General features: G+C 41.0%; 1 protein-coding gene across 1 annotated transcript in view; it reads right to left on the bottom strand.

Moving 5' to 3' along the window:
* Window positions 1–22657, bottom strand: part of GABRB3 (gamma-aminobutyric acid type A receptor subunit beta3) — a 112895-nt gene extending 90238 nt beyond the window's left edge. The window contains exons 1-3 of the mRNA XM_061459747.1: window positions 22229–22657; window positions 21984–22075; window positions 21758–21825 (exon numbers count right to left, since the gene is read on the bottom strand). Of these exons, the coding sequence (XP_061315731.1) occupies window positions 21758–21825; window positions 21984–22075; window positions 22229–22308 (240 nt within the window). The 5' untranslated portion in view covers window positions 22309–22657. The remainder of the gene's footprint in view (window positions 1–21757; window positions 21826–21983; window positions 22076–22228) is intronic.
* Window positions 22658–23344: the final 687 nt, after the last annotated feature.

Here is a 23344-nt window from a genome sequence, read left to right on the forward strand (position 1 = left end):
ATTTTACCTTTCTAAAATGTTAACTGGATTTTTAGAAGACTGAGTGCAACACAGGACTGTACCTTGGAGGCAAATACCTACCTTACAAGCAGGAGCAGTTCAGACACTACAAAAATGTGTATGAACTCTTCAAGCAGAAACACAATCTGAACAAAACCAAAATGTCATTTTGAAAAATTAAATAACAGGCCAGGACACATTTATGTAGAATTTTTAAAGTCTGTCATTTTTTATTTTTAAAATTATGAGATATCTTGAAGGAAAATAAAATGAAAACTCAGATGACTAATGTTCTATTAAGGGATCAACAAGTAATAAATAATTATGAGCTTGTCTGAAGTATTACATTTTACATATTACATTTTTACATTTATTCTTATCTAACATGCATCCAGTACTGGAGGTCTAATACATCAGTTAAGACAGTTAAAATTGTAAGAACTCATTTTTTATGCTAAAATATTTTTAGTAGCCACTACAGAGACATTTTTGAAATTGGGATCTTTGCCTCCCTGTTTTACTGTATTCTTCTGTGAAATGATTTCAAAATCAACATGTTTCTAAAATATTGATTCTAAGATGTCTTGCAATCGTCATTCCACTCACTGTAAACATTCTTTTCCCATATATATAACTAATAAAGGTATTCTAGACACACAACATCTTAAAAACAAACAAAATCTAATTCCCAATTAATATAAAGTGCCACAGTATTACTGATTTCAGAAGTGAGGCATTGTGGATAGAGGCACATGTGTTGGGCCATGGAATTATTTCAGATAAGAAATTAGTTTGTCGTCTGTATCTGGTGCACGACAGCATCTGAGGAAGGGGGCCAGCATCTGAGACATGTGTCATGTGTCAGCACCAAAAAGAGGAAAAAAACTTTCTGCAGCAGTTCATGAGGTTCTGCAATGAAGGCAGCTCAGTGCTTGTTACAAGCACCCTCATTGGAAGACAGCACTGAAAATGGTTCAACTTCAAAGCCTTTCAATTAGGATTTACTGTCCTCCTCACTATAATTCACTAATACATGTAGCCACATGATACTGAGGATATAAAATATACATATTTTAGACACATATATCACATAGTCTGTGATGGTTAAAGCATAAAAAAGTTTACTTAATCTATCACAGACAGAAATAGGCAAATTATGCATCAAACAGGAGATTCAGTCTCCATTTTTAGAGCAATTTCTAATGCTGACTTGCTCTTCCAGTAGTAATCACTCCAATGCAATGACATGGTCTTTACAAATGCCACATCACTGTGTGCACCTGGAGCTATTTTCCTGAGCTTGGACTGTAGGCATGACAGCAGGATCTTAAGGAGTATGAAATTATCCCAGTATGGCCCCACTAATAAGTCTGTCCTGAGAGTCTAGGGCTTTCTGTGATTTTTGTGATACCTGGATAGGAATTAATAGCACAACCTAAGCATGCATCAGCTAAAGACTTTCACATTCCCAGTGCAGAAAATCACACGTAGTCAGGCTCCACTTCAGTTCATCCAGCTTACTGTGTGTTTAAGGATACACCATTACCCCGCTGGCTGCTACAACCACACTACACCTCCCACCTAGAACTCATCAGTCAAAAGATAGTAACATCCCTTCACATCTGTCCCTGTCCAGAGTGAGGACCAAATATTGACCTATATATTCATTCAGCTAACATAATACAGCAAATAATACTGTAAAATTAGCAGCCCTTTGTTGAGTGTAGGTAAGTTTACAAAACATCATAAAGGTGTGCCTGATAGGGTACATTTATACCCAATCTTTTGAGGTTAGTGAGTCAGAACTGATTGTAGCTATAAATTCTAAGAGAAATATTTTAATAGGTATGTAAATATTTACTTCTCTGAAAGTATTTGATGCAACTGGATTCCACTGTGAAGGACTAACCTGTTCCACAGAAGCTTCTTTGGAAAAAAGGCTAACATAGAAACAAACAAATAAATAACCAAGTGTACCAATGTAATAAATTAATTTCAAGCAGAGATTTGTTAGAGCACGACATAGAATATAGTTACAAAGCAAAGGTGTGATCGTCACATTCTAAAACAGTAGTGTTAACCCGTGCTGTCTAAAATAGCAGTGAAAATAAGAACTTGAAAGCTCAGGCTTCAATGTACTTCTGCTTTCCTGGAGTTAGCTCTGTTACTGCTCCTACATGGTAGGAAGTAAATAAAGGCTATTTTAAGTCTTTATTTTCCCACTTGTACTAGAACGATTCAGCAGGCACAAAGATACCAGTTTTGTTACTCACTCATTTGCACTTTGCTCAGCACCATGATGAGCAGATTCCAATAGCGCTGCAGTTGTTTACACATTGCTAAAAAGTAGTATGGAATCAAAATTATACTTCATCTGCCAGAATATATTGATTTTGACAAAATGTCATTTAGGAAAAACCTGTTTGAAGAAAATCAATGTTTGTTGCAATATTTCAGTAAGTATTTCAGTATAGTTGCATGATAAATTAGCACTACATTGAAGAAAAAAAAAATCAGCATTATGATAAAAAGCATTTTGACTGCTCCCAAGAAATATTTTTTAAAATGTTCTATTGAAAATATTTAATATTAGGTTTTGCTTATTCTAGGCCAAAATAAACATGTAAATAATAAAATTGCCATTAAATAGACAGTCTGGTTCCCACACAGCTCAATTAATGGCTTACATCTGGGAGTAGCCCCAAGAGAAGACTGCGCATCTCAATAAGTCTACTTATTAAGCCTGGTGTACTCTCCTACACTCCAGATGACTTTTGGAAGGCTTCTACAGGGGTACTTCACACGCACTGTAAGAATAACAGCTCTGATTCCATGAAAATCACCATGAGTCTATTGTCTGCCCATCTGATTGTGGCAAGAATCCACACTGGAGTCTGACAACCCACAGCTGTGGTTTAAGGAGGGGTGGAGAACATACAGGCACTTGTGACTCCTCTTGCACCACCTGGTCATTCCATCAAAATAGTCTTGGAAGACCTTGAAATAACCCACTAGAAAATAATTTGAGCAGTCTGTAGCACCACAACAGACTGAGAAAACTATTGTGAGGATTAGCTTCTCCCTTTGCCCACTCTCCATTCTCCTCTTGTTTTTCAGCATACCTGATGCTGCAATGATTGACTTAATGGAAACCTGTATGCCAGTTACAGGGTAGATAACGGCGAAGAAGATGCTGAGGTGAAGAATGTGAGAAAGTACATACTGCACAATTAAGACTGTATCTCAGTGAAAGTTCTGTTTGTACAAGGAACCACAAATTATGCCTAATCTGAGACACCTGGGAACTCATCACCAACTCTTGAATAAGGGCTCTATACCTCAAGAATACTCTGAACACAGGAAAAATATCCTGTTCTCCACCTGTTTATGATGCAAGTAAAAAATATGCTGTCCCTTTAAAGAGATGCAATCCAATTTTCTGTCCTGGATTTCACAATTACTTCGTTGTGAAGCTTTATCTTTTTGGAAAGGGAGGAGTTGCCAGTTCTTGAAAGAACTCTCAATTCTTATTCTGTATTCAAAAATACACATTTTAACACCTTTCAAAATGTATTACAGTTTCTTTTTTTAAAGTTCATTGAAGTAATCAGAAACTCTCATTTTGGGGATTACGCACTCCTATACCTTATACTGCAGAACTCAGTATTGTAGGCAAAAGGATCTTGAGGAAAAGCAATCTCAAGCATAAATTAATCCACAACTGACTATCCATAGACATTCAGATTTTCTCTTCTTGAATTCCCAATAGCATAACTCAAGCATTACTTCAGAAAGATTTTTAAGGACTAGTGCAATTTAAAGCAAAAGAGGTGCTGCTCTGAGATACACAGATTAGAAAAGTCCAGATATTTAGGGGAGAGTATGCAGTTTTCCCCCTTACAGTTGCAGGCAGACACACACTGCTTCATACTGTTTGTACATTGAAGTTTTCTGGCATTCAGAGGAAACAGTGAAAGCAAGCATCTACCAGAAATCTGCGTGAGTGAAAGGAGTTAGATTTCACTGCAATGTCAGTGATTAACACTGGACAGCTCTGGGGATTTAATAAGCACAACTAACAATGATGATGATGTGCATTATAACAAAATGCTGCAGAAAGTATGACCTACAAGGAAAAACGCAGCCAAAACCTATATATAGATATATCCTTTATCTAGGAGCATATTAGCTAAATAAGTGCAATAATTTATTTTAATATCCTTTAGTTTAATCATTAAGAAACCAACTGCAACCATCTGCAATATTCCTGGATTGAAAATCATGGGGGCTGGGGAGATTTTTCCAGGGAAGTATCACTTTTTTGTGTTACTCATTAAACATCTGATATTGGACCAAGTCAGAGGTATACTGGGCTAGAAGACATTTGGTATGAGTTGATACAACAATTCTCACACCCCTTTACCACTGCTTCTTGTGAACAGCACAGATGAGAACAAAGATGAAGATATCACTTTACAACTAGTTGCTAATTAAGTGATGAATAAATAACACATCAGATGGAGATGTGCTTCAGTGTCCCAAAATGAAATGACAATTCATTTTAAAATTGGCAGTCAGTATGGCTTGAGCTATCTATATTAGCACTGTACTTCAAAATGGGAACATGCTTTTGAAGTGAATCTGCCAACTGTTCTCCCTTACTATACCTTGGTTCACACTGCAAAGCTGTTTTGAGAGCATGTCAGCTTTACCCCTTTTGGTTGTGCCCAAACCAGAGGTGCTTTCTACAAGCACACCAAAGCTCGAACTATAAATTGTTATGCAACCCACCAAACCAAACCAGAACTACTTCTACAAAACAAACACCCAGGATTTGATATGGACATTGAGTACCCAGCTGCATTCTGCAGGTCTGCACCTACTGGGTTGCACAGTACTAGCCTTCGTCACCAAAAACTGGACCACATCTCAGGAAAGCAGGGTCTGTCACTGGTCTGCTGAAGGATGTAGGACATGGTTCTTCTCTCATCTGTGGCTCCACACCTTTTAATTCCTGTTTAACTCCTTTAGAATGAACTTTGAGACCTATCAATGAAAGCTATTTCCACAGTTATTTTAAATGCTTGGTTAACATGGCATTCTGGTAAGCAGTTCCCTTACAGACATACAGTATTGGACCTTGGTTTTGTAAACTATCCTCCACCCACACCTCGCTTGTCAGGCTTTTCAATAGAGAAGAAATACCTGTGGGCAGAATCAGACCCTCTGGACCCCATGAGCAGCTCAAAGGTCAGCCTGCAGAATACACAGATAAGTCTGATCAGCTCAGTGTGGAGAAGACATTTTTTAATGGTAATCTTACAGATTGCTGCTAGAAACAGAGATGTCAGCTGGCTTCATTCTCCACTGACATGTTTCCAAAATAGACAGTTTCCCACTTCTGTTAACATAAAGCCTGCAAAATAATCTATGTAGCACTTAAAGTTAAAAATTACCTGGTTTGATCAGTACACATCAAACAAATTTTTATCTGTCTTAACTTCATTGACATTTTCTCCCTCATCTCTCATGCACTGAACATCAAATATTTATTTAGAGTGCTACAACAAAAAGTGGAAGGAAAGTTTGCATCACAGAAAGGCTCTAACGGTGTCAAGGAGGAAAAGTGTAGGGTGATGGTGTCCACAGAGCTGGCCACCACACCCAAAAGGGACAACCTGCATGAGCTATGGGTCTGGGGTTTGTTGATCTCTAGTCATGCATTTCCTTCAGAAAAAAAAAAATTCTTTGGGAAAAGCTGAACAGCAAACACCACTGGAGCCTTTTGTCACAAAAAAAACTGTGGGGAATTTTCACCAGCTCTGAATTCCTTCTGAGAATTCACCTTCGTTTAAAAGTTCAACAGGAATGGCTTAGTGAGGATGTTTAATAAGGTTCAATGCAGAACAGCCAGTACACCTGGTACAGAAAAAAAAAAGCTGAATTTATTAGGCCTATAGGTCAATATATAAATTTCTCAGAGACTCCATGGCTATGTCTCTACTAGTGAATTAACTATGACTAGGATATTAAAAATACATCCTGGCACTGAGGCCATGTGGCAAGAACATCTCTAGTCTGTACTATGAGACTTTTTCACCCTCCAAAAAGGGGTGGCTGTATGCTAGCCGGGTATCAGAAGTGTCTTCGGCCTGTGCAGGCTTCTGAAGGAAGCCTCTGAGGAAGCGCCAGCTGGCAGGGTCCAAAGCCACCCCACGAAGCACACCAAGAATTTATTGGTAAGGTTGGCTGGACCTGCAGCACTCAGGAACACTTTCCAGAACTGTAGCGAAGTAGCCTATTGGCAGCAATATCTGTGTGTGCGTCCCTTCCTTTTTTGTGTAAGTCAAGAGAAGGAGCTGAAGGTCATGGTGGGACAGTATAAGAAACACAGACACAGGCACACAAGCACACGAATGCAGGTCAAATTTAGTTTGGTTCCTTGGGATATTTCTTCATAGCCTGGCAGTAACTGTTGAACTGTCAAGTCTCTAATAATTTCTTTGGGATGTACACTAACTGTAAATGATGCTGAGCCTCTGCAGATTATTGAATAATGAATACAACTTTTTTTCTCCCTTTTGCCAGTGTCTAATGCTCTAGTTAGTTTGTTTATACCCATGAAGGCAAACCAAGAAAAAAATGGTGTTGGACCTTCTGGTAGATCCTATACACTGAGTTGAACAAACTTTTTTATTCAGATTTCTGCTATTTTTCACTGACAGTTTTGCTAGAAAAGAATTAAGAAAACGTTGCTCTGAAAATGTAGTGATCAGATCTTCATCAGATAGAGCTTACAGTCAGAGCAGCTGAAGGGTAAAACTGGAAGTTTTCTTAAATCAGCATCTTGTTCCTCTGATCTCAAACTGGCCAGACGGAGCCAGCTCCCAGCATGAACAGCAGCAGATCAAGGACTATAGAAATGCAACGCTGGCCGAGTCATGTAAGTGTCAAATAGACCCTACTGCACACAGATTCTGTCCCCTGTTCATGCTAATAAGCTTCTCTCCATATCCCACCTAGACAGAAAAGGTGTATTAGCTCCAGGGAGGTATTTCTAACATTGTGCCCAAAGGGAATCGTCAGCTTCTTACTCTCCTGCACTGAGACAACAGCCAATAAAGTAGACTCTAGAAAAGTATCAGGTTATTTTCTAGACCTCTGGATTAAAAAAGCCTTTTCATACACAAAACATACAGTACAACACTAGACTATGTATCAGCAGGAATCATGACCGACATTACAGTTGTTGGCCACTAAAGAGAACACTTAGTTAACAACAACAAAGATAAGCCCGAGAGTGATTAATGCACAAGTGCAAGGTTTACCAACACATCAGCATCTGAGAGCTCCAGCCAGTGTTCTTGTAAAGCTAAAGAGTATGCAATACCATTTGCATCTGTATGAAGATGTTGAACTGAATACCAGCCACAGCTCGGCTGTGGGGTTTGCTGCTTTTAGAAACAAGGGGAGGGTAAAACAAGACCTGAAATTTGTACAAATCATGGGATGATCAACAGAATTAATGTCTGAAAAGAAGGTTTTCAAAGAAATTAAGATTCAAAGTATTTTTGGAATTTAGTCTTGTAAATGCATGTAACTCTTCTGTTGCTTTTAACACACTCTCCAATACTCACAATGTATTCCTAGTTTTCCAGGGAATATACACAGGATGGAAGGCATGGCCACTTCTCTCCCTTCAAAGCACCTAAAAAATTAGGCTATGATAACTAGCTGTTTAAAAACCCTGGCCTTGGCATGGAGATCTGCATGTCTGTAGATTTCGTGCCATCCTATGAAGACACAATGGGACAAGCTGACAGTCAGAATATTGGCATTAGTGCTGGAATTCCTTTGCTTTTGCCAGTCTGTGTGAAAGCTGACAGAGGATGGAATGAAACCTCTTCTCTTTGACACCACTGAAAATGCATCACTGCATGTAATAGCCAAATTTGACCCTGTGTTTCGGAAGGAAAGGGGAAGGGGAAGGGAAATGTGTTCCTCAGAAGCCTGATATGATGTAATTAGAATAATCTCCCCTCGAGTTTTTTCAGTCAATCAATAAGTGTCTTGGAGGAATACTGAATACATATTTTTGATCACACAGAGACTGAAGCGCCTTCTAAGTAACTGTGTCTTTACCAATGTTTTTTTGTGAAAAATAATAAACATGCTCTGTCCCTGCTGAGCAATGATAACCAAATAAAATCGAACTTTCACTTCACTACAATCTTACAGTAATCTAAAAATTGAACAATTCCCTTCTCCCCCCATCTTCCTTCCCTGTGCTTTCTAACTCCAGCAGAAACAGTCACAGTTTATAGTATGGCTCACTACAGGAAAAGCACAGGTTGAAGTAAACTGGAGGAATTTTTTTGCAAACGTCTTGTCCCTCAAGTCTTTTAAAATTTGACCTTTCTTATATTTATTTGTACAGCACAGAAGTCTGCTGTTCAAGTCAAAATAAACAAAAAAATAAGACATAGCATAACAATATCGTTAAAAATAAGCATTTTCTGTTTTCAACAAATTAACATGCCTGTACTGACAGCCATGCCACACTAGTAGAAAAGGACACACAGAAAAGGATTTGGAGCTGAGTGTTGAGCATAGGCAAGGGCGTCTTGAAGAATATGAGAAAGCCTAACTGGCAATGGGCTGGTTGTGCTGAAGAACTGATGAAAAATTATCATACTGCTGACAAAAAGATGACTGAAGAGTAACTGACAAGAAGATTCAGCAACAGACAACCGGGAGGAAAAAATGAAAATATACTAGTTGTCTCAGTAGAAACTAGGACAAAATCTGGTTGCAGTGAAAGATGACCACAATTCAATGACAGATTGAAAAGTAACCCTGACACTTTCATCCTTTGATTGCCTTCATCATCGTTACAACTACTCAGTTCCTCACACCCATTATTTCCATGTATCCGAAGATTTATCACTCATCTCTGAAAGGTAGTGTTTCATTTTGTGTCCTCTAGAAGCAATTAACTAAATCTATCTTCTGAATCTTCAACACTGTTACTGCATTATTGCTGTGTCTTAATCGAATTCCTCAGAAGTGATCTGCCATTAAGTACAGATTCATCGCAACATTTTATTTCAGGTTTGATTTGGTTTTATTATCATGAAGGAGATCACAATAACATATCAATGTGTAAGACACATATTGGATTCAACAATGCTACATATAGCAAGGTGCAGATGACATTTAATATAGCTCTGTAAATGCTACAATCAAACAATATACAGCGTTGTAAAGAGCTTTAAAACTCATTTATTACCATGCTTCGCAACAGCAAGCATCAGCTACAGCCAAGCTCAGAAGGACTAGCTAATTTTGTGTCAGAAAATAGCAAGCTACATTTGTATTTAGCTTAATTCAGCAGCGTTTTCAGGGAGAGGGAGGCATCTGGTTTTCGCACAACAGTTTGTTGTTTGTTTGGGGTTTGTTGCTTTATTTTATAGACTAAGCACCTTAGGAAAAAGACTAGAAAGATAACTATGAGAAAAATGCAGCCTCCTGCTTTGGGGAACAATAGATGTGAATAATCAAGAGTCCAGAGAGAAGACAAAGAAAAATTGAGACAGATTCCTACAGGAGCCTCATGAGATGTGGTCATTTTCTTCAGCTATTAGAAAAAAATCATTCAGGAACTTTTAGGGAAAAGTAGTAACAAATGATTATGACTTGTGTCATAACGACAGCTGTTCATTGAGCACCAGCAGTCAAATTAATAGGTATACTTACATTTGAGTGGAGTAATTCTTTTTTCAGTTAAACCACTTTTCACATATAGAAACCTTTGTGCCAGCAGGTTACTAAATGACATTATTCATGTGTCTCTGTGGGTAAATTAGAGGAATATAAGGTAAGACTATAAATGAGATCCTTTTAGATGTGACTAATTAAAGAAAGGGGTAACACCATGAGTGTTAAGGTTACATTATTTCTTTAGGAAGGTAAGCAAAAGGAGTCTTCTTCAGAGGTTTTTTTTTTTTAATGTAAAGATAAAAAAATAGTTTACTGATGCAAACTTCTGGCTCTCCTTTCAAAATTACAGCATCAGCATCCAATTCGAAAGGCACCTGACACCACCTAAAAGGGTATGCCGGGAAAGACGTACAGTATCAAACTTGATGCAGTACTTTACAGTCAGGTTAATAATACATGAGCATGCGACTAAAGTGGGTCTACTGGAAAGATAAGCTGATCAACTTTCTTAAATGCATTTTCTAATTCACTGCCCATCTTTTTATTCCCCTTTTTTTTTTTTCCTGCCCATTTAAGGGGGAGGGTTTAGAAGAAGAATTGTAGACAGATAATCAACATTTTAAATATAGCCAATCTATTCCCAAACTAACTCAACTCAAAATAATTGAAGAAATGCCAAAGGAGACACCATTTTTTTTATTAAAAGGAAATAAAATATTTCTCTTAATTACTCAATTCTCATTCATCACACAAACACACAGGTACTACTAACTACTTCTCTTTATGTTCCATAAGTCCTCTCTGCCCAAGGACAACTTGCTTTCTCTGTCACATGAAGTGAAGGTGAAGTCCAATCCACCTCATCTAGGCAATTAACTTCCACCTACATTCTAGGTACCTAACAAAGGCTGCTTAGAGGACTGGTACTTTCTTTAGTTTATTTTCATGAAGATAAGAACTCTGGAAGTCCTCCACAGAACAACTATTATCTACCTAAAATGTCACGAACATCTGCATCTCAATTTAAGTGCATGTTAACTGCCCAGTGTAGCTGGCTCAGATGCCCCCTCAAGTTCCTTCTTCTCTTCCTCAGTAGCCGTTGCTGAACTACCAGAGCTTTTTGCTCTGCTTAACACGCAGCTTTCAAACTTTGGGGGAAGTCACAGTCAATGGCTATGAAGCCAAGCAAGACCAAGAGAGAGAGCTCATCCCTGAAAAACAAGTTTGCAACAGCAGTTTCGCCGACATGCAGAGAATATTTGTCCACCTATTTTCTCTAGAGAAACAAAGAGCTCTCAGAGCAGGGCAGAGTCAAGAAGACAGTCGGGTAGTATTCATTTCATCTACTGCCAGGAGCAAAACAGACAGGCATTTCACCCATGCCATGCTCCCTGTACAGAGAATGGAAAGAAACAAGCCCTCTATGAGTTATCTTCTAATATAGGTACTGCCATTCAGATAGGATGCATCCCCTCTGGAGAGTCACAGCTCTCCCCTTAGAAAAGGTGATGACATAACTTCACTTGGATGCAGGAAGTTGAACTTTCTGGATATACCTAGCCTAGCAAATAAAGTGAGACAGGTAGCTTTCTGGTCCAAAGGACAAGTGGTAGGACATGGTGTGTCATGGCACAGCTTGCTTCTACCTACATTAACTCATTTCACAGGAAAAGTAGCTGCATTCTAGCTGCCTACTGGGAATGGAGGCAGCATGTGCTAACCTCCAGAGTACCCAAGCATAACCTAGGAAAATGCTGAGCCGAACCCATGCTAATGATTAACATACAGCTGGTGCATGCCTGAGCTCATGTGCCATGCTCTAAGCACAGAAGTCTTGACATTCTACAGATCATCAGGAGCATCACAATCCATAAATCTAGCAGATGCATAGCTTATGGGTCCTTTAGAAAAGAAAATTGAGGGTCATATCTAATTTCCAAGTCCTATATGAAGTTCCAGTCATTCCATCCCAAAACATTGGGAGATGGTTTTGTCATCCAAATAGAAAGCCTATTTTACATGACTGGAAAATGCTTGGAAAGGCCAAGTATTGCTATCTGAACAGCCTAGGAGGTCAGAAGCTAAAACAAATCATTGCTGATGCAGAGAAATGTCATTGTGTTATATTACAAAAAAAAGTCTAAGTTCACCTTTTGGATCTTTAATGAATAACAAGGCTTAACTGCATTACTCAGTAATCCCATCTTGACTTGGTGTATTTTAGAATTCAGAATTCAAATGCATGTTTGTACTGTCTATTATTTTCAACTTCAAAATTTCTGTGCATATTAAGAGGCACAGTGGCATCAGAAACCACCAAGAAAAATAGCTATATGCTTACAAAATAACTTCAGATTAAGTCAAAAAATGGTTTCCACTAGTTCACATTTCAGCATTCTAAGTCTGGAAGATTCAATTTCTGACTCTTTCAACCTATTTTCCCACTGAAAAATGTGAGAGGGGCTCAGCTTCCCTGCATAGCCAAGCTCAGCTGCTACAAGGGGAAGCTCTCAGCTCTGATTCTGTACCAGCTCAGTCCCAAAGACCTGCCCAGTGAAGCTCATGTGGTCTGTGAATTGGATTACAATTCAACATTTGACATTATAACTAAGCAATGAGCTCAATTGCCAGGCCTATTATGGGCAAGTAACCACCTGAATGGGATATGTTAAAATATCCCTTGTGGTGAGGAAATAACTATGTGTGACTCAAGCTGCTCCTTTCAAGTAACTCTAGGGTTAACAGACAAGCAGAGTGTAATAGTGGGGCTATCTTACATCTCAGTTAAAAGAACAAGGGATGTCCTATTTCTAATCACATGGATTTGAGCTTGCTTTTAAAGGTTATCTTCTCTGTCCTACATGTGTTTCCAATCAGGACTCACACAAAGCCTACCTGAAAAACCTTCCATAATTGAAACCACATACAAAATTTTGCATGCATTAACCTACTGGGTAACATTACTTACTGCTGCTAAAGATCAACTGTGTATCAGTTCAGGAGACTCTTCTATTTACCTGTGAAAAGGCAGGTTAAGGAGGAACAATACATGGAATTCACCCCAGCAGGTTAAGGACGAACAATATGTGGAATTCATTCATCCCAACATTAACTAAAAACTGCTCATTTATCCTAGGTCAGCCAACTCCTTGCATTCTCTTCTCAATCCCCTTACCTTGTTAGCACTTCTAGATGAGCATTTCTGGAGGGCCAGTTATCCTTACTATCTTAAATACCTGCCTTACAACAAAAATATCCGTCTTATAGAAGCACTTCTCTCTTTTAAGGGGAGAAGATTACCAGCGCTGGCTGGATGCTGGTCATATGCTGGATAACCTCTTTAAAGCTTGTAAAACAAGTCATAATCAAGGACCTAACTCCCACTGATACAAAATCCTGTATGGAGCTCTGTAATGACATAACTTTACAGCTTCCAGAAGCTGTACTAACTGCACCAGAAGTACCTCTTGCATCTCTGCGGAGTGCTGTATTGTGCCATGGAGACATACCCATGAACTAATGAAAATTCAACATTCATATTAGTATAAAGAAAAAAAGTCATTAAGTGCTATTGAACTGCCAATTATCCAGTGTAACTGCAGACCTCCCAGCACAGCTGTTTTACCTTCCCTCTCTGCTGTATGCAATATTACATTCATATTGCAGGTTACATTATCACAGCAACCTGTAACTGGTTCCTAACTGCTGAGAGAACAAATTATTTTGCCAAAATTATCGGCTCGAATCCGTAATAGTGAATAATGAATTAGACATGCCTAGACTTGGGGATTTTTTCCTTGCAATATCTGTAGTTATGAGGAGCTGTGAAATTCAATTACAAATACTAAATGAACTCTCCTTTTGAAATGATTCTTCTCTCAGCTATTTTTTATGACTCCGTGTCATAGGGGAGAAAAAAAGAAAGTTTGTCCTGGATAAGCTGAAACCCCTAACGGTAGCTAAATATTACTCAACCTCTCCCCCTGAAAGTTTTTATTACCCTTCAGTATTAATGGATTGCACTTGATCCTTCCCAAGTTTAAATACTTTATATAATCACATCTCTATTAAAATGAAAATTGTGGGGAAGAGTGTATCATTACTAAATGATCCCAATGCTCCGGTGGCACATGATCAAAGAGTCTTGAGATACAGGAAGTCTGAAGTCACAAATCATGGGAGGCTTCAAGAGTACACTAGAGAGCTATTAACGCATGTTTATTTCATTCTTCCCTACCAGCCAGTATGAGAGTCAGGACACTTGGCTGGGTGGACCTGTGTCTGTAGGTTGCTTCTGTGAAACATGAGATTGTCTGCCATGGCTTTATCATATTGCTGAGCTTTCTGTATGATTAAAGACATAAAATTACCTGAATAAGCACTCACTCAGTGCATGGATAGAAACCTTCATATAAATATAACTCTTTGCTTCCTCTCTTCTTCAAAGTAATGGGAAAAACTGCTAGGCATGGAGTAGGTATAAATCCATAAAGCTTCTGTAAATCTTCCACTCCTGTATAACTTAAATTACTGTACTTCTTCATTATGTGGGCACAGTGAAAGGTTGCTAACAAAAGTAAAAATTTCCTTACGCACAGAAGTTACATGCACAGAAGTTACATGCACAGAAGTTACATGCACAGAAGTTACATGCACAGAAGTTACATGCACAGAAGTCCTGACCTTGTACTTTACAACTCCTGTATATTTGAAAGGACATACACGCAATGCCTGTTGCAATCAGTGCAGGGATAGCCAGAACATGATGAAGATAGATACATAATGTTGGCAACTTATGACACCTCACATGGTATGGACTATCCTTGTTACACTAGCATATATTATAAATAATCTACAGGAAACTCCTCATCTTCTGCAGCATCAGCATGAGACCAGCAGTGATACCTGAAACCACACCAAGACACACTTGCGTATACAACTCAGAGGAGGACTGACAAAAACAGTGATTAAATCAGAGCACAGATTCACAGAAATACAGTGCTGGAAAAGCTCCCAAAGTACCACCTAGCCCAGCTTCTCCAGAAACAAGAGCAACAACATTGGAAGAGGTATTTTTCTGGTCTCTTCTTGAAAATCTGCAACAAAGGAGATGCTATAACACTAGCTAGCTGAAAACTAATCTGAAATCAACTAATTAATTCCTTCAGGTCTTACTTCAACTGGTTCCAAAGAGCAGCTGATCATCATTCTCTCACCACCAGCTTCCCACATATTGGGAAATTTATGTCCTTTCTCCATCCCATTTTTCAGTGCTAAACAAAACCATTTACTTCAACATCACCACATACGCCCCATTTTCTAATTATTTTAATTAGAAACATTTGTTTCCCTTCCTTAAACCTCCTGTTCACTTCCATCTCCCTGAAGCGAGCACGAAAACACAGGACACAGCATTCCTCCACAGCCGTCACTAATGGCGGACAGAGAAACCCCTGTGTCTTGTGAATGACACTTCTATTTATGTACTCAGGAGTAAGCTGCACCTTTTTTCAATTGTATTGCACCTGTGACCTGGATTAACTTGGATTGCTTTAGACTCTGGCCCAGTAAAACCTCTGTATTCTTTTTTTCTGCACTGTTGCTTAGGCGATTCTGTACCATTATAAATAGTGGATTCTACCTTCCTTACAAAATGTAGCACTTTGTGGCTGCCCCTTCTTAGGGCCATTCCTCTAATTTGTAAACAAAATTTTGAATTCCCTTTTTGTCCCCTGAAATATATGCAGTTATTCTAGATTTATGTCAGCACAGATTGTATCTATTTCATCATCCAAGACCAGACAATCCAACGCTGGCAGCTGGAGTTGGCTTTTTAAAAGCCTACTGCCACCTCCCAGCAACATTAACTACCTCTTTGTCTCTACATAAGCAGGTATTTCTTCCCCTTTACAACAGCTGCTTTCCTCTGCAGATAAGCAGAAGCCTGTCATCAATTCCTCTGGTCAAACAGGAGTCATTCTTCTATCATGCTGTCTGCTACTAGCACTTCTCTCACTCTGTCAATGGGAACTATGAAACATGACAGGAGTGGAGAGACAGAGTGAGGCAGGCTGGGGGAGTTCATAGGTCCTGTCCCGAGGAAGAAAAATGAATGGGGCTGAGACAGAGGATTAGAAGGAAGGATGTTTTGGTTGCCATCTGGCAACTAGAGAGAAGGTAACCTGCTAAGATACAAGATAAACTGTCCTCCAGGAGCAGTAACTGTTGCTGCCATCTCTTAGTGGATGGATGCTGGTCATCACCAGCACAGTGATAGCATGCTTTGCGGGGCCTCAGGAGATAGATGCTTCCCCACTTGGGCAGTATTTATTTCTTCTTCTTCCCTTTTTAACTTATATTATCTATCAAACATATACATAAATATATATATACACATGAAATTATTTACATGGTCTCTCTGCACTATTTAGCATGATCTACTATTCTCCCTATGTACATCAAATTATAAAATATATAAAAGCAAAAAATCAGCAATCTATTCTATTTGTGATCAAGCAGTGCACACATGAATCTTCTAGATAGAAAACTTGTGCTTGCAATAAAAATGATTATGTAATCACTCTATTAGTACAACTCATTTAATTTCTCCATCTGAAACTTCAAAGCAAAGTATGTCACAAAGCAGTTATTTCCTGCATGAGGTAACTTTGAGATTCTGTTACTTTGAGATTCTGTTTGCCAATTATTTAGAAATTAGCTGTTTATGACAGGAAATATAAGCTACATTTATGATAGGAAACATAGGTTACATTTCTCTGTGTCTTGCTACACCTACTCAAAGACTAACCAAGATACTTTGACTCTCTTCATAGCCATTCAGGAATGATGGACACGTCCTAGAAAGATGAATCCTTCCATCTTAAAAAGAAAACAAAACCAAAAACAGAAACAAACAAACAAAAAAAAAAAAAAAAAACAACCAAACAAAACCACCAAAACACAAAGCACAAAAAGTCTACATGATGTCTAAGATACTAGTGCCTGCCTGCTTCTGATTCCAGAGGGAGCCTGGAGGATGAGCTTTAGCCAGAAAGCTAGAGAACAATTCACTTACCCAAGTAAGGGTGTCTGGTGCCATTCTGGATGTCCTGGATTATGCAAGACCCCTGCATATGGCTGATAGGTACAGCACAGTATCTATGGGAGTACCCTACCCTTCTGAAGAGGCAGCTTGAGTTCAAACAGGATACCCTGAGGCACCTAAAATATCTAAGAAGCACTATTAAAGTGTCTTCTTTAAGATAAATAGCTCTCTGGGCTCCACCACTTGTATTCACAAGAGTAAGAGTCAGTTGTTTAAACTTCAGGAGTTGATGTCATGTATAACACATGCACAGAGAACACAGACATGGCAGAGGACTTGAGAGAGATCTGTGACAACCTGGACTGGAAATTGTAGGGCACATACAACATGATGAAACAAAAATGACAGTAGACACCTTTGCCTAAGACACCACATTTTGTTCTAGACCTCCGTTAACTATGGCTTTAGAATTTAGCAATCCGGCTCTCATTTGGTCATCTAATTGCATACATCTCAATTTACATAAACTGAATCCCACCCCATTTTTTACATACCTAAAGTGAGATGTGAGAAGGTTCTGCACCTTCAGTACTTCAAGTAAAGTATGAATTAATTCACCTAAGAGTAATTACCTATTCATTGCTACCTAAGGAATAGTAGATGATATTTGCTCACAGTGAGTAAGAACTTCTGTTGACCTTAGAGCAGCAAATAAAACAGTTTGTCAGATGGATGTCAAAATTGCTTTGAAAATCAGCAGGGACACAATGAAGTCCATACGCATACTTGCAGTTTTATAATGGAACATATGTAAAAATAAAAAATTACAGTGTTAGCATAGAACAGATTACAATCTTTTTCAGAAACAACAACTCGTAAGTTTTACGGTCTGACCATATGTCAACCTCATTTTCTGCTTACAGTATTCTCAAAACAGCAGGATGACCATACAGCCAATGATGCTTCCTGAGTTTTGCTGGTTATATTGATATTAGAGGCTGAAAAACCCTGGATGAGCAGCTCTGAAGTCCCCTCTATACTCAAAGAGAATGTAGTCAGCACTCCAGAGAGCAGTAGCACAAGTTTGCTGTCTTTCAGGAGACCATACTATTCTGTGCAAAATATTATATCTAAGGAGAAAGGTTCATATTTGAACTGATCTCCTTGTTTTTTTCTATCCACTTTATAGCATTATCTTCTATAAACTATAAAACATATCCTAAAATGACTGCAAAATGAAAGCACAGCACCTTAGTCTTACAGCTATAACAAATGAGTTTAAAGAGGAGGTTATGTGGAGATTCAGTGCATTGATTATTTAACTTCCTAAGGATAAAAAGCTACAGGATTATTTGGGTTCTTCAAAATTATATGCGTGGAACTAACACATTTGATTCACAGAGCAAATGTTGAACAAGAATCAGATTATTAAAAAAAAAAATCACAAATTGTGGATATTGTCTGATCAGAAATAGGTTGACAGACTAGTAAAAAGCACAAGAACTATTTCTTTTTCAATTCACATTGTCTAAGCAAAACATGCCTCTAAAACACAGAAAGTGCAGAACACAGTCAACCCAAATCATGTAAAATGATAAATTATAACGCTAAATTATTGAAATCTGACAACAGTAATCTTTCATACTCGTTATTTATAAGATGACCAACAGTAGTTTCTCAGTATTATGTCTGCCATTATTGATTACTATTTTGTTTGGAGATGCACGTTATAGCAGTTTTAAATGCAATTATCGGAAGCATGCACAAAAATAGGTAGGTACTTCAGTACTAAATTACAGATATGATTTGTGAAATAAGCAAATAATAACGGGAAAGCATGCACAGGGAAATAAAGCACATGCGGTGATACACATATATATATCTCAATATATTTGTACAGGACATTAACAGACTGCAGACCTTCCTTGAACAATGCACTACTTAGATGCAACTTCATTAATTAATTCTTGCTACCATAACTCAAAGTATAACTATCAAAGCACAGTATTTTTACTTAATAAATGTTTAGTATTTTCAGTATGATGTAAATAGTAGAGTAACACTTTCAACTATGATAATCGATATTTTCAAGAGGTTATGCGATCAAATAGAAACCGCTTACTTAAAACTTTTCAATAAAACAATTACACGCTGTGCAGTCCTGATACTTGCATCAGTCCTCCTGATCCAGCTTAGCATTTCATCATCAAAAGCAAAGAAAAATGTTAACTGTTCCATGTAATCTGAGGAAGCGGCACCTTACTATTCAATAAGTTTATTCTGAAAAATAGCTACAGGTAGCCTTGATGTAAGAAGGCCAAAAGATTTTTAATAATTTTTAACAGAAATACTAAAGATACACAAATTTTTTAAGTGCTGGAAAGCCAGAGTAACTAGTAACTGAAGATTCATAGAGGAATACATTATATGCGAGCCTACAGTTTGATTAAGAATAGAAAAGAATATGATACAAGCCATAATTCTTGTTACAAAGAATTGCCATCATATCACTGAAAGCTACATTACAGGCTGCCTAGAAGGCAGTATAATAAAACTTGCTGTAATAACTTTTTATATATATTCATAACATTGAAGAATGTTAATTCTCTGGTTATTTTCTTTTTAATATAGAGATGAATTTTAACAAGCTAATTTATAAAGGTTACACAAATGTCTAGTTTTAAATCAAAGAAATTAATGTCCATACTACTACAGTTCATCTTTTGCAAAAAGAATATGCCAAAGATTAAAAGTTTTGTTAGTAACCAGCATTAAGTTCAACAGCTATGCCTTAGGTCTTCAAACTGTGACCTTCCTTCCCCCCTCCACATTACTATCATTACTATCACTATATTACTATTACTTCAGTAATCTTGAAAAGCTCCTTCTGATCATTCTCATTCACTGTTTCTTGGTATTTACTCAAGAATCAGCAGATCAGTAGGAAGTTACCTAAAATAAGTGGAAGTAATCAACTTGAGCAGTACTTGTGCTTAGTCAAAGATTACTTCTTTCACAGGGAGAAGATGCAAGTTCAGCTGAAACTCCAGTTGTAGTAAGGTGTTCCACATTCAGAAGCTCTTTCTACTCTTTTTTTCTTGAAGCAAATTAATCCATGTTTTGCAACAGTACTTCAACATCTCCCTTCAGAAACACATATTTGTTTCTGTTGCAAGATCTATATTGATATTTTTCAGACTTTGCACTGCTCCATGAGAAGGCATGGGAAAACCCACTTCTTTACAGCTCTGCCAACTGACAGAAAAGAGCAGACACTTACTTGTGGGGCTGCTAGAAAATTCAGCAATTGGTACACTATCTCACTGTCCAGGGGAAAGGGATAGCACCCATCCTCTTGAAGAGTTCCTGTATAATTCAAGATCTAATTACCCAATCCAGCAACATCACAAGTAGTGTAATTACTTACTTTTCCTTATAGCCCTGCTACAGTGGACTGGGCAAGCTGTTATTTAAAACTAACAGGCTTTCCCACAGCTGGAGGAGGGAAAATAAAAAGGCCACAAAATGCAGGATACATCCCCTCATTTATTTTTTTTTTTTCTGGCCTCAGTCTGCCTTTCTCTGATTTTATTGCATTTCACATACACAAAGTGTTATATATTAATTTAATGTGCATTGTAGTGCTTCCCTAAGCCTGGAGCTTAGCCAAAGGTGGGGAAGGTGGCAGTGGGGATACTGGAGTCAGACTTTTCAATTACCCTTCAAAGACTCGGCTTCCATCTTTCTGAGAAGCAATCCTACAGATACAGAAAAGCCTGTGGAATAGACAAGGTTTCCCTACAGCTGCCTGAATCTGCAGGAAGCCTAAAATAAACTCTTATAATTAAGAACTGTCTTGTATATCCTTCCTGAATGAGTAAAGAGGCAGAGTGGCACTTTTAACTGCAAGCAGGTAACAGGTGTCTCTGTTAAAACCACTTCTTAAAAGATTGGAAGTAGAACAGAAGTTTCTATCTGAGAATTTTGGGTATAGTGGGAAACAGAAGGGGCAGGATTAATGAAGATACACGGATCATGCATAAAGCCAAGCTATGCCAGCTTGTAACACTGCAACACTGCACTGAAGGAGGGGTAGTGCGGTGTTAGTGTCATATTTATTGAAAGAGAGCTCAGCTTTCAAACGTGCAGATTATTACTCTTAATGCCATGAATGTAACTACACCACTGCAGAGTAGGCTGGTCTTTTTACCTCAGGTTTGCAAAACTAAGAATAGAACGAGGAATCTGAGATACAGAGGGAAGGAGTAATTTGCTCAGGAACATGAAAAATCCACATCAGATTCAGGACTAGAACAAGAAACCTCAATTCTATCTGTTCGCCTCAAATCACCGAACTATACAGACGGGGGGACCGAAATGCAGAAACACTAACACCCTTCTCCTCAGCGAACCTGGCAGCCCCGCACAGCATCACTCCGCGAAGCAAAATTACAATTCTTCCGAGGTCCACAGGCAATCGCGCCTGCCGTAGACAATAATTAATACGCTCACACATGTCAGAGTTTATCCACAGACAAGCTGGCTTGGTGGGCTTTTTTCCCCCGGAACAGCTCAAGGAGCGGAATGATGCGGGCAGCACTGATGCCGCCCGCCCCGGGAACCCTGCGACCGCCTCCGCCAGCCCGCTCCGCTCCGCTCCGCGTCCCGCCGGCTGCGAAACCGCGGCAGCTGCCGGGGGCCTGGCGGAGCCCCAGCAAGCTCCGGGAGGAAGACCGGGAAGAGGAAGAAGACGGGGGTGTCAGGCGGCCCGGCATCCCCAGGCTCGGCCGGACCAACCGCGCACAGCCGCGGCAATGAGAGGGGGAAAGGGAAGGGGCGTCTCCGGGGAAATAAAGTTTTCAAGCAGAGGACAGCGTCCGCCGCACGGCGCAGCCCGGCAGCAGCCAGCCCAGGCGGCACCGACTTCGGGTGAAGGGAGGGACGAGGAACGGGCGGTAGCCCCGGCGCCGGCCGGGGCCTCCCGCTACTCACCATGTTGACTTCAGAAACCATGTCGATGCTGGCAATGTCTATGTTCATCCCCACGCAGACGGGCGGACCTGCGGGAAGATGACACTGTTACCCACCGCTGCTCCGTGACCTGGAGGCGAGAGGGGCCGCGGGAGCTGGGGCCGCCGTGCGGGAGTGGCGGCAGGCCGGGGGAGAGCAGGGAGGATGAGGGGTGCTCCGGGTGGTTAGCCCGGACAGGGCGACTCACCTCCGAAATCCGGCCGGAGGCGGATGTCGTAGCCCTTCAACAATTTATCCACAGTTTCTTTCACGAAGGACATGTTGCCGGGATCGTTCACACTGTGGGGGCGAGAGAGACGGGGGGTGTCGAGCGGGTGAAGCAGAGGACGGGGCGCGCGGGATCGGTGGCGATGGTAGGCGCTTGAGGGGGGAGCATCAGCTTGCTCTCCTGCCGAAACGCACCCCGCGCCGCCGGGGAATGCTGGCTCCTACCTCTGGGCGCAGCAGACTACGGCCACCAGGACGGGAGCGGAGAAGATCCCGAAGATCCTGCCTCCTCCAAAGCCCCACATCCCTCCGCTCCGCGGTCCCTCCGAGCAGCAGCAGCAGCAGCCGCCGCGATCCGGCTGCCCCGGCTGCCACTGAGGAAGAGGCGGAGGCGACAGTTCCCGTAATACCCCCACTTGGCCGTTCCCCCCCCCCCCCCCCCCAAATAAAAATCCCCCCACCCCCTGTCCCAACACCACTGCTGGGCCCGCGGGAATAGCCCGCGCACCCGGGTGCGCCCACCCCGCGGCCGGACGCCGCCGAGCCCCGGAGGAAGCCGCCCTCCGCCGGAGCCCGGCCGCCTGCCTCCCCTCCGCCCGCTGTCCCCGTACGCCGCCGCCCGCCCAGCTGCCTTCCCGCCAGCCGGGAGGGGAAGGGAGGGGAGGGGAGAGAAGATAAGGGGAGGAGAGCGAGGGAGGGAGGGCGCTGCCACCGTCCCTCCCGGCGGACACCCCGAGGACGGGCGCGGTGGGCAGCGGGGCTTGTCGGGACCGGGCCGGCAGTAGCGGGCGGTGGCACCCCCGGCACCGCCTCGGGGCACGTCCGCCCCGCCGGCCACGGCACGGGCCCCGAGGCACCTGCCCTCAGGTACTCCCTCGCAGCCCCCTCCCCGCAGCCGGCTCCTTTTCTTCGGGAGGGTGAGGGGGTCCCCGCGGTGGGACCCCACTGGAGCCGGGCCGCCGTCTCCTGCCCCTCTGCTTGCGCCGTGCGGGGACCCTGCGCCCACCTGCCCCAGGAAGCAGGGTCTAGGGGGGGCCGCTGGGGCAGGAGAGGGAGACGGGCTGGGAGCCCTAGCCCGGATCGCAAAGGGCCAGGGAGCGTCCGCGCCACGGCTGGGAGTCGGGTGTGTGTTCAGCGCTGTGCCCGAGCCTCTCTTCAACAGTGCCTGTGAGGATGCCATCAACACAGACCTAGATGATTGTGTTTTGCCAGGCAAAACCTCCACTGTCTTTAAAGCATGCCTATCGAGGCTTGTTATGCAGGGCAGTGATGAAGGGAAGCTGCACTGATGCCAAAGGGCCCCACGGTGGAAGCTGTTGGCTCCTTGATGTGTCGCCTGTG

This window comes from Pezoporus flaviventris, unplaced genomic scaffold, assembly GCF_033815535.1.
Source record: "Pezoporus flaviventris isolate CSIRO_AGI_PZ_B2104156 unplaced genomic scaffold, CSIRO_AGI_Pfla_v1 ptg000030l, whole genome shotgun sequence".
In the NCBI taxonomy this organism is placed as follows: domain Eukaryota; kingdom Metazoa; phylum Chordata; class Aves; order Psittaciformes; family Psittacidae; genus Pezoporus; species Pezoporus flaviventris.